Below are 11,572 nucleotides of genomic sequence, written 5' to 3'. Positions count from 1 at the left end.
ATACTATTTACTCATAATAATATTTAGCAGTATAACTTAAACTTATCTTTAATAAATAAATGAGAAAAAAGTCATAAACTGATTATATAAATTAATTTTACACCATTAAACTCTAAATAAATTAGTAACATAAGGAATACAAAATAATATAAAATAAAATTTTATTACAAGGAAAAAAAATCTGCTTATTATATCTTATCATTGAGGGCGAAAAAAAATATAATTCATATGCAAACACAAGTAGGAGGAGTTGGGTACAGGAATAGACGCACCCCCAAACGCTCCAATCATAGCTTATTTACTCACTTCATCGTGGTAGCCACGTGGCTATATATGATTTGATGTGATAATTACCTTCATCCCCTCCCATTCTTTCTTTCTCTCTCCACTTTCCAACATTCGCTTTCTTTCTCTCGCGTTTCGCAATTTCCCCAAATCTCACGCCTAGGGTTTCTATCGCAAACCCTCACTCCCTTCATTAAGGTACCAATCTTTCCACGGAACTTCAGATCCACCTTCCCTTATTCCCCCTCCACCCTCGATCCGAATCGCTATTTTTTCTTTGATTTTCGATTCACGACGATCATTTTTTTTCCTTGCATTGCATCGCAGGTCGCGCGCGAAGGGATTTCGAAGCTTCGGAAGGAAAAAAAAAAAGATGAAACCTGTTTTCTGCGGAAACCTGGATTTCGACGCGCGTCAATCCGACGTGGAGAGGCTCTTCAGAAGATACGGCAAGGTTGATAGAGTCGACATGAAATCCGGTATATCATTCTTCAACATCGTCTATTTTTAATTTAAATTTTTTCTAAGTTTTTAGGATTAAGCTATTCATTTGGTCCCTGTACTCGTTCTCATTTTAAGTTTTGTAGTGTGTTTGTGTAACACATAATCAATTTTACCCCACAAAATCATGTTGATACCATGAAAAAGTAGAAGCAACTTTTTGTCGTGTTAGCTTCACCGTAAAAAGTTAATTTATTTTTTCTCACGATGAAGCTGTTACAAATACACTATTAGCCCCTTTTCGAGAAAACAGTAAGCTTTAGTTGGTATACACTTTTTTGCAGTAGTTTATTACCTTCAGAAAGTTTTGTAGTGATTTTATACTGAAGAAATTTTTTTCTAGTGCTAACGTTGGGAACCAAAGCCCAACTAGTGATTAAAACGTATTGTTTTCTCGGATAGCGACAAAAACATAAGACCAAATGAATTGTTGAACCATTTTTTAGTTACACTTTCTTTTTGAGGCTTGGTTTTTGTAGCTGGTCAATTTTCTTTCTGGGTATTCTTGCACTGCGAATTCTGATTTGAATGACGAGTTTGATATATTGGGTGGCAATGTTGAATTTTGGCTGTGATAACTGTAAGTTTTGTTTTGTTGTGCTGGATTTGCCATGTGGTATTGGGATGGATTGTATGGAAAAGGAAGATTGGATGTTTCAGAGATGTGTTCTGTTGCGATAAAGCAGGTTGACAGATTGGTGAGCGGTGTTATGCGGTGAATGATGGTGTTTGAAGACGTGGAAGTTGAGATGGAAGTGTTCTATTGGGTTGAGTCACAAATATTTGGGAAAGGAAAATGTAATGTACAACCATTTGAAAGCAATCATCATTCAAAGAACTCCTTGACCCCTTTTTTTTATGTCAGTTTGGATACATCCACACAAATAAACAGAAAGAAGAAAGCTTATAGACTTAATGTTTTACATGGTACTGGTTATGAAATTATTAAACATTTAAAACAGTCACTTATTTGCTTTGCATATTTGGCAAATGAGAGTGCAAATAGTAAAATCCTTGTATTTCTGTTGGCCGAAATTTTTTAGGTCTTTAGTTATTTTAAAACTTTCTGTTTTCATCTTGTGTGTGAATTGGAGCACGCTCATCAACCTGGAGTCCACCATTGATTCTTCCATGATTTACAAACCAAAACTGTCAACTTTGACTTCCGTCCTATAATGATTCTTAGAAGGGTCGAGATGATGTTCTTTGACTAATTTCTTTTGAATGGATGTACATTTTCTTTCCCTCTTTAAGAAAGAAAGCTGTCTTTAGATATGAACCCCCATACTCAATAATTTCTTTGTGGCAGGATTACTTGGAAAGTTGGAATGTCCATGCTCTTCTTGGATGGATGTGCTTCTCTGCATTTCTTTTCTAGAATGTGCCCCAGCTTCTCCTTCTTGTATTTTTCCAGAAGAAATAATCTGATTCGCCCTAGCCCTGCCATTCTGCATTCCCTCAGCATTCATTGCTTTTTCATTCCTCATGACTTTTGCTCAGTGTTCAATTTCCAACATGTTTCAACATAGAAACCATGATGATTTCGCAACTGTGGCAGGTGTTGTGGTACTTCTTGACAGTTTTTATTTTTGTGTTTTATGTTGAATTTTTATCATCTGCAAAGTTGATGTGGCCTTCCTCTATAAACCATCTTCATGAAAGGGGTCTTCAATTGTTTAACTTAAATATTTATGTGCTGTTTTATGCATAACATTTTTGTTTCATAGGGTTTGCTTTCGTCTACATGGAAGATGAACGTGATGCTGAGTATGCAATCAGAAGGCTTGATAGAACAGAATTTGGTAGAAAGGGTCGCCGGATTCGTGTTGAGTGGACTAAGGTAGGTTGTGGTAGTAAATTGCACTTGTGCTTACTAAAATGTGATGATTACTATACTACCTCATGTACATACCAAAGCATGATGCTTGGGGAGCAAAGAATGACATGGGATTCTTGTTTAAAATTATTTTTTTGTTTGATTTGGTTCATTTCAATGAATGTCATTTCTGAGAATCTGTACTTACTGTGCATCGCCTGATTGGTTGACACTTGTTTGTGTATTCAAATGAACTGGTGCTTTAGCAGCTGCTGCTGCTTTTTTTGGTTGCCTTTATTGTAATTCTGGTTTATTGTTCAGATTGTAATTTTTAACATTCGTTGTGTAAATATGTTGTGATTTGTAGCAAGAACGTGACAGTAGAAGGTCAGGTGGTGATTCCAGAAAATCTTCATCTAATTCAAGACCATCCAAAACTTTGTTTGTTATAAATTTTGATCCCGTTAATGCCAGGACAAGGGATCTGGAGAGACATTTTGATTCCTATGGGAAAATATTAAATATAAGAATCAGAAGGAATTTTGCTTTTATTCAGTTTGAATCCCAGGAGGATGCTACTAGAGCTTTGGAGGCGACCAACCTGAGGTTGTAATTGCCTTCGCAATTGTTGACTAGTTATTTCTGTCCTCCCATTCCCTGAACTTTTATCCTTTGAAATACTCTCTAGTACCCTGGGTAAGGAAGGTATGGGGAAAAGGGGATAATTGCTTATTAGTTTAAACCTTGTTGATTGTTTAATGTTTGATTCGATTTGCAGCAAGTTTATGGACCGTGTTATCACTGTGGAGTATGCCATAAGAGATGATGATGACAGAGACAGAAGGAATGGATACAGTCCTGATAGAAGAGGCCATGACTCTCCTGATGGGAGATATGGTCGTGGTAGATCCCCCAGTCCATATCGTAGAGGTAGGGGTAGCCCAGATTATGGTCATGGATCGAATCCATCTTCCAGACCAGAACCAAGAGGAAGCCCCAAGTATGATCGAGCTGAAAGCCCAATAAATGGGAGATATGATAGGTTTGATCTAATTTACTTGTTTTATTTTCTTAAAATAATTTTTTATGATATATATACATCATTATACTTTTGACTTTTTTTACTGTTCATGCAGCCGGTCTCCCCCACCCCGAGATAGGTCTCGATCTTGAGGAAAAGCTGAATAGAACTGTGTGAAATTGTTGTTAGACCATTTTAATTTCATTTTAGTCCATAGTTTGGCAGCAAAAACTCAAACTTGTTATTGTATTTACTGTTATGCTATGTTTGGTTAGAACCTTAATGTGCAAATGACACTATATTAGATGGTATTATGCTGCTCATCAAATTTTATGGTTTTTATTTTGCTAAATATTTTTTTTTGTTTACCATACTTTAAACCGAAGGTAAGCCTGATCCTAATTGCTTGTGGTTCATATTATGATAAAAGAGGCGTTGTTTAGTGAGTCTTGTTTAGTGGCTTTCACAGGCTTAATCTTGTAGAGACGTTTCTTGCTTGTTCTGTTTTAATTTTCTTATGTTTGTCTTTAGGTTTTCACTCTAGATCATCATAGTGGCCATTTTGGTATTGTCTCTTGTTCTTTGATTTGATGATTTGTTTTGTGCATCTTGTTATGCTATGTATGTAGCCATCGGCTGTAACGTACGAGTGTTCATTGAGGTGGATCAGCGAGTTGTCTTATTTTGTTTTGTGGGATATACGTCGTATAAGTTCTGTTGGATGCTTTTGAACTTTAAGTTCATGCTATAGCATGATTTTGGACTTTAGTAATACTCGGATGAATTTGGACACTTGGTTCAAACTCTGAATAGATTAAGCCCCCGTGTTTTCCCCTCTAATATATTCATTATTCAACCATCAGATTTAAAATTCAATTGTAACGTGTATGTTGTGTTTGGAATGAAGTAGGGAAATAATATTGGAGAAAAATTTCGTATTTTTTGAGATCAATACCTCTTACACTATGTTGAGAAAACAATGACTATGTTGAGAAAAAATCTCTTCTATTTTTATCCTTTTTATTTCAATTCTCTTAATCAAATACACCCGTAAAGAAAACAATGACTATGTTGAGAAAAAAATCAACATGAAAATTTCAAATTTTTTATCTCGGCCTATAAATGAAGTGATTGATGCCCTAAATTGGATATTTGTTCAGGTTCAAACAGGTTTTCTTGGATCTTGGACTATGTATAATTCATTATTGAAATAATCTAATATTTTTTCAGCTGTTCCAAACACATCTGGTTAGAGGATGTAAATAGAAGATAAATTTTTTAATTAAAATTGAGTATAAGAAGTATGACATTATTTTTCCTTTCATTCAATAGAAATTCGGTTATTATTTATTTTCTTCTTGAGCTATACACAGAATGACAAATTATTTTGCGTAGTGGTACATGTGTTATAAAAAAATATATTATCAATACATAAAAATAATATATTGATTTTTTTAAAATACTTAAATATTCAAAATATGTTGGAATTAATATTTGTAGAGGATTTGTTAAGCATGATCTATCTTACGGATTAGGCTTCCTGCTTAAATGTGATTAAGTGTAAAATAGTAGTTATTTTATTTAATTTATCATAAATTGATTTTTTTTTCCACGTTCAATTCTTACAAAATCTGATCAAGCTTACGACACGACAACAAAATCATTCAAAGCATCAATCTATGCTTCTCAGATCGTTGTCAATTCAATTTGTGTTAGAAAATTCTCATCAAGACTAGAATAGCGTGTGTAAATGATTTCTTCAATCATTTTGACTGTATGTTAGTAGTTACAATTTCTCCGCAAATCACGAAATCATACTTAAAGTACTAATTGTTTCTATAATTGAAGACTATTAATTATTTTTTTTTGCATTAAGATTTCTTGTTATATTTTTTTACTTTAAAAGTTTTAAGTTCTTAAGAACTTTTTATATTGATTTTTTTTCTTTCTTCTCAACTTTTAATTAATTATACTACATATTTTGAACCTTTTTTATATATAATTTCCCCCTTTAAAGCTCCTTCCTACAACACAAGAACTTGGATTAAGTATTAGTTTTTCCTTTTAAAACAAGTTAATTAAATCTGCTCCAGTAAAAGATAAAAACTTGGTTAAAAAAACAAAAAAATTATTAATCTTTTTAATCCTTTTTGAAATGCGAGTTGATTATGCAATTAACATTGATACTCTACTCCATTTTACATATGATTCTCTAATTACCCAACTAATAATCCATTTATATATAAAATAAAAATTGGAATTGGAACTAACAAGTAATAATCCAATTTTTATTTTATTTTCTATTTTCTATGACTTACCAGCCAACAACCTCACATGCTTTGCTTCACCAAACATTTAATCAGTGGCATATTCGCAATTTCTCCACAAAACCAATGTCAAATGTTTGCAAATTCAAAAAACCATAACGCTGAACACTGCGAACTGAACTTAACACAGTTCCTCATGATACGTCTCCTTCACACGTGGGATTTTAGTCACTTTGAAAAGTAACATCTGCCCCATCACACGTGCCAAGTTTCCACGTCATCACCTTGGTAACGGGCCAAAAAACAAAATATCCTTAGTATTTTCAAATTTTAACAAATCGCAACGGTAACCTTGTCTGTCCAAACTACAATCTCCACCGTCCGGTCATCGAAGATGCTCGACCTTTAAGCCTATCACACGAAACATAATCTCCCATTTCTCCCTCAACGCTGGCACTGGCTTCCACGCTGGTAAAAATTTGATTTTTGAATAGTGGGTGTGAACGTTGTGTTGTTTGTATTGTACTTCTTTTGTCGTTTTGTGCAGTTTCTTAAATACTTTGTAGCAGGTTTTTGTTTCAAAACTTGATCACCACAGAGAAGATGCTTCTGATTCTCAGAAATTAACATGAAGGGCATGGTGGATTTGAAGTAAATAAATTCAGCTGTGTCTTGATTGATGAGTTTGGAAGCATTTGCATTTACATTTGGTTGATGCTCTCTATAGCCATTTCTGAAGTACACTATAGTGTATGTGTATGATAGAGAGTGTCAAGTTTGAAGATTAAGCTACGAAGGCTTGGCTTGTTGTCTTAGTAACTAATTCTTAAAGGTTGGTCCTTCAAGTGTTTTCTTTTTATGTTGCTTCTTTGCTTTGATATCTTTATAGAAGAAAAGACAAATTTTGTTCTTTCTCTTCCCATTTGATTGTGAACTTAGTATTTTCTCTTATGTCTTTTGGGTTTGCAGAAACAGTGGAGAACAACAGTGATAGCTCTTTACAAGATCAAGTCTTTTGAAGATTTAGCAAGTTAAGTTTTGCTTGAGGTATATTACTATTTACATTTATGATTTTGAATTTTCATCAATGTTAATACTCAATAGTAATAATGATAGCAATAAATAAAAATAAGGGGTTATTTATTGGATGTAATTGGGTTGTATACAACTTGTAGATGTAGGCTTTTGTTTTTGTGTCTTTCCTTCAAAGTAAAGCCTTTCCCTTTCTCAAACCGGTAGCTTTTATGAGGAGAAAGAAGGAAAAACACATTTAAGAATTCCACTTTTGAGGAGCCTCTCTTGTAGAAACTGGAACCCTTGATGTGGGTTGGAATCAACATGACAAACAAAACTCCCTACGTTTAACTTTGATACTCTCTCTTCACCAACCTTAATTTTTCATGGTTGATAAGTAAAGTTGAAGGAGATTTTTTGTCAATGACCAAAATACCCTTGAGAGGTTTTTTGTATTACATTTATACCATGTGTGTGGGGTGGGTCTCTTTGGCCTGATGCTTTTGATTTGCATAATATTATCCACCGACGGCTTCTTAATTGGACTCAATAGTTAGCCGTTACACGCCAATTCCCTCACTTTCATCAATAGCTATTCTCATCAACTATGGTTTAGCTTGTCTTTTCTTATTCACATCGAAATTTAATATATGGTTTGGAATTTCCAAAAGGGCATTAAAGGATCACTTGCTAAAGTAAGGAAAAGAAAGACTCGTGGGGCATCTTTAGGTACTTCAGTTTTCATGATGGTTGAGTTATGCTTTCAAACAAGCTTTGTGTGTGATCATAAGATTCTCGAAGTTATTGATGTTGGTGTAGTCTTTTTTATTTCTTTTTAATGTCTGAGAATTTTCTATTGGAGTCTTAATTTATAATTTACGGATTTTATGATTGCTACCGCTCCACAACCTTTTAATTTTTTATGCTGATAATATCATTGCCTTTTCTACAAATTGGCATCTTGGTAATTTCTTTGAGCTTGGTTTTCTTCTATTCTACAGCTTTGTTGATCATCAATTCAATTCTACTAGACCAGTCCACCCAAATTTGAAATCATGGTGGAAGCTACTCAAGCTAGTAAAGATAACCATGTGGTTGCATTTGAAGCCCGTTCCACAGAAGACTGGTTGTTGCATGCACAGGAACTTGTTCCTGTTGCTCTTGCTAATGCAAGGGAGGTTAAGGGGTTTCCTGGTAGGTGGAAGATGATCATTTCAAATTTGGAGCAGATTCCGTCACGTTTATCGGACTTGTCAAGCCACCCTTGTTTCTCCAAGAATGCTCTTTGCAAGGAGCAATTGCAGGCTGTGTCAAAGACACTTAAAGAAGCCGTTGAATTGGCTGAGTTGTGTGTGAAGGAGAAGTATGAGGGCAAACTTCGGATGCAGAGTGATCTCGATGCATTAATTGGGAAACTGGATTTGAATTTGAAGGATTGTGGTCTCTTGATCAAGACGGGCGTGCTTGGTGAAGCTACTTTGCCATTAACAGTGTTAGGTTCTATGGCAGAATCAGATATTGCAACACACAACAATATAAGAGAACTACTTGCGCGCCTTCAGATTGGTCACTTGGAAGCAAAGCACAAAGCCTTAGACAGACTCTACGATGTTATGAAAGAGGATGAGAAGAATGTTTTGGCTGTTTTTGGTAGGAGCAATATTTCTGCTTTAGTCCAATTGCTCACAGCAACATCTCCAAGGATAAGGGAGAAGACAGTTACCGTTATATGCTCTCTCGTGGAGTCAGGAAGTTGTGAAAAGTGGCTAGTTTCTGAAGGAGTTCTGCCACCTCTCATAAGGCTTGTCGAATCTGGTAGTGCTGTGGGTAAAGAGAAGGCTACGCTATCTCTTCAGAGATTGTCAATGTCAGCTGAAACAACTCGTGCAATTGTTGGACATGGTGGTGTCCGGCCATTGATTGAGATTTGTCAAAGTGGTGATTCTGTGTCGCAGGCAGCTGCCGCCTGTACTTTGACAAATGTATCAGCTGTTCCTGAGGTGAGACAGGCTTTGGCTGAAGAAGGTATTGTGAGGGTTATGATCAGTCTTCTTAACTGTGGAATTTTATTAGGTTCCAAAGAGTATGCAGCAGAATGCTTGCAGAATCTCACTTTAAGCAATGAGTATCTGAGAAAGTCTGTGATATCAGAAGGCGGTGTTAGGAGTCTTCTGGCTTATCTTGACGGTCCACTTCCCCAAGAATCTGCAGTTGGAGCTTTGAAAAATCTGATTGGATCAGTTTCTGAGGAAACTTTAGTTTCTCTTGGTTTGGTTCCCTGTTTGGTTCACGTGCTGAAGTCCGGATCATTGGGTGCTCAACAAGCTGCTGCGTCTATCATCTGCCGTGTTTGCAGCTCAATGGAGATGAAGAAAATAGTTGGTGAAGCCGGGTGCATCCCTCTTCTTATAAAGATGCTTGAGGCTAAAGCAAATAATGCTAGAGAGGTTGCTGCTCAAGCGATTTCAAGCCTAATGGTTCTGTCCCAGAATCGGAGAGAGGTTAAGAAGGATGATAAAAGTGTGCCAAATCTGGTCCAGTTGCTTGATCCAAGCCCCCAGAACACTGCAAAAAAGTATGCAGTTTCTTGCCTTGGATCACTTTCTCCAAGTAAGAAATGTAAGAAACTGATGATTTCATACGGAGCAATTGGGTATCTGAAGAAGCTTACAGAGATGGACATTCCAGGAGCTAAAAAGCTGCTAGAGCGATTGGAAAGAGGGAAATTGAGAAGCTTGTTCAGCAGAAAGTAGAGGAACCACTGAAAATTTCAAATGACTATTTGTATCTTGAAGCTTTTTCTTTGTTACTTTTGTTCTTGTCAATGTTGTTTCATTGCCTATATGAAACAAGTAGCTTAGAGTGTAAACTGTGGAATGAGAAAGTTTGGTAATCTGTTTAATCAATGTTTAGATTGTATAATATTTTATCTTTCTGCATCCTCTTTGATTCTCTCATCGGTTTTCCTTTTAGAAACTTTGCTAGCATTTGAACTCTGGTCAAGAAGTGTAAAATTCAAGTCTCAAAAACTTGTGATGATTTATCTCCCTTTCTCTAGCTGGCACATTTCCATGCAGCCATATTCTGTCAAGCTTGGATCCCTAATGGTATTTGTATTGTAAATGAATCAAAATATGCTATTGCTGAAGTCATCAATAGTTTACCAAATTTTGTGCAGTTACTAAGATTCTTTTTCATCAAAGAAATACATAACTGCAAGTCTAGCATTTTTCTTATCTGAAAATAAGCCAAGGAAGTTCTTATTACAAACTTCTTTAACAGCTTTCTGAGACATTGAGCATTGCTGCATGTTTCTTTAATGGCTTTGCATGTTTAATAAACAAATAATATTCATTTTCTAGGCAGGTTTAGCAAAGCCTCGAATATTCTCCTTTTTTGTTTTCGTTTTTATTCTTTGTTCTTTTTGTTTTTGTTTTCTTTAAGAAAAGCTTCTACTTTCTTAAATCAACTAAAAGTGGGCTACTTTTTGCTAGACTTTATTTAAATATTTACGTGTTATTGTTGATGGCCCTGAACCAACTTTAATGGTATTAAGACAATGATTACTTATGACCCATAACATAAAGAATTAAGTATTTTATTTTGAGTTTTATATATTGTGGTGATACCATTCAGAGGAATGAAATCTATTAGTATTTTTTTTGAAACCTCATGATCTCATATTTTCCAGAAAGCGAGCAGATATGAAGTCTTAACTTAATTCTGACATATCAATAGCTATGGAAGTGCTATTAAAGTTTGTCGTTTTGAGTTATCTTTATGTCCCTGTCATTTATTTTCCTAGCTGAATTTAGCACCACCAGGATACTTGCGAAACAAAAACACAATTTGTAACCATTAAACAGTATTATGTTTTACTAATGCATTAAACTGTGTCCAACCCCACTATGACTTGGGGAGCTTGTATGCTCTGTAAGACTGTAATGTAGCCATTTGCGACACATTTTCTAAAAAAAAATTAAAGACCAAAGATCAACCTTTTAAAAAAAAGGAAATAAAAACGAATATTTACATATTTTGCGGGACTAAAAAGATGTTTAACCCTAAACCTTATATATGAAGCACTCTTTCTGTAATTTAAAAACCAATACCCTGCAGAATTACAGGAAAACTTTATTCACAAAACACTCCTTTTAATAACTAAAAACCATAGTACATAAATACAGATAGAAATGCATGTGAACATTATTCATGAAACACCTCGTTATAACTTAAAAACCATACACAACATCAGTAGAAATGCATGTCAAGTTGCTAACTTTCTTCACGGAGCATCCTTTTTATTTAGAAATGCACTCATGCCTACGTTATTCATAGAAAGCCCTTCAACAACGTAATTCAAAACAATGCAAACCTTTTGTTAGTTTAATAAAACAAAGAAGAAGAGAGACAATACAATATGGGGAAAATATAATGATTTTTCTGAATCAAATTGTTCTGAGCATCAATACATTATATAGCAAAACAGAAATTAATCACTTATTAATTTCAGGAAAACTGAAAATTAAATCTGACTTGCTCCTAAAGTATAGGAATCACTTAATGACTAGGTTAATAACTGAAACAAATAAAAACAAAATATGCAGTTACAAAAGTAATTTAAAGAAATTTAAACACTCCTCCTTGCTTTAGGAACTGCAAACTCCA

At 34.9% G+C, this 11,572-nt stretch overlaps 2 protein-coding genes across 8 annotated transcripts; both read left to right on the top strand.

The window, feature by feature from the left end:
* The first annotated feature begins 219 nt into the window (after positions 1-219).
* On the top strand, positions 220-3,934 carry LOC100797778 (serine/arginine-rich splicing factor RS41). Of its 5 annotated transcripts, none has more exons than XM_003521281.5 (6): positions 220-483; positions 613-764; positions 2,514-2,626; positions 2,970-3,208; positions 3,381-3,644; positions 3,739-3,934. In XM_003521281.5, exons 2-6 carry the CDS (start codon positions 659-661, stop codon positions 3,773-3,775), a joined length of 759 nt encoding a protein of 252 aa, XP_003521329.1. In that variant the 5' UTR covers positions 220-483; positions 613-658; the 3' UTR covers positions 3,776-3,934. The 5 variants fall into 5 exon arrangements, with proteins under 5 accessions (XP_003521329.1, XP_040870260.1, XP_040870263.1 ...); XM_041014326.1 differs by having other exon boundaries at positions 364-483; positions 613-2,344; XM_041014327.1 differs by lacking the exon at positions 220-483 and adding an exon at positions 2,096-2,344 and having other exon boundaries at positions 626-764.
* A 2,418-nt stretch (positions 3,935-6,352) lies between these two features.
* LOC100809488 (protein spotted leaf 11) lies at positions 6,353-9,843 on the top strand. Of its 3 annotated transcripts, XM_014773431.3 has the most exons (4): positions 6,353-6,722; positions 6,860-6,937; positions 7,576-7,633; positions 7,906-9,843. In XM_014773431.3, the coding sequence occupies exon 4, from the start codon at positions 7,960-7,962 to the stop codon at positions 9,655-9,657; it is 1,698 nt and encodes a 565-aa protein (XP_014628917.1). In that variant the 5' UTR covers positions 6,353-6,722; positions 6,860-6,937; positions 7,576-7,633; positions 7,906-7,959; the 3' UTR covers positions 9,658-9,843. The 3 variants fall into 3 exon arrangements, with proteins under 3 accessions (XP_014628917.1, XP_006576363.1, XP_006576362.1); XM_006576300.4 differs by lacking the exon at positions 7,576-7,633 and having other exon boundaries at positions 6,860-6,920; XM_006576299.3 differs by lacking the exon at positions 7,576-7,633.
* Positions 9,844-11,572: the final 1,729 nt, after the last annotated feature.

This window comes from Glycine max, chromosome 3 (genome assembly GCF_000004515.6).
Source record: "Glycine max cultivar Williams 82 chromosome 3, Glycine_max_v4.0, whole genome shotgun sequence".
Taxonomy (NCBI): Eukaryota; Viridiplantae; Streptophyta; class Magnoliopsida; order Fabales; family Fabaceae; genus Glycine; species Glycine max.
Note: the sequence above shows the minus strand (reverse complement) of the source record. Positions and strands in the feature narration are given on the sequence as shown.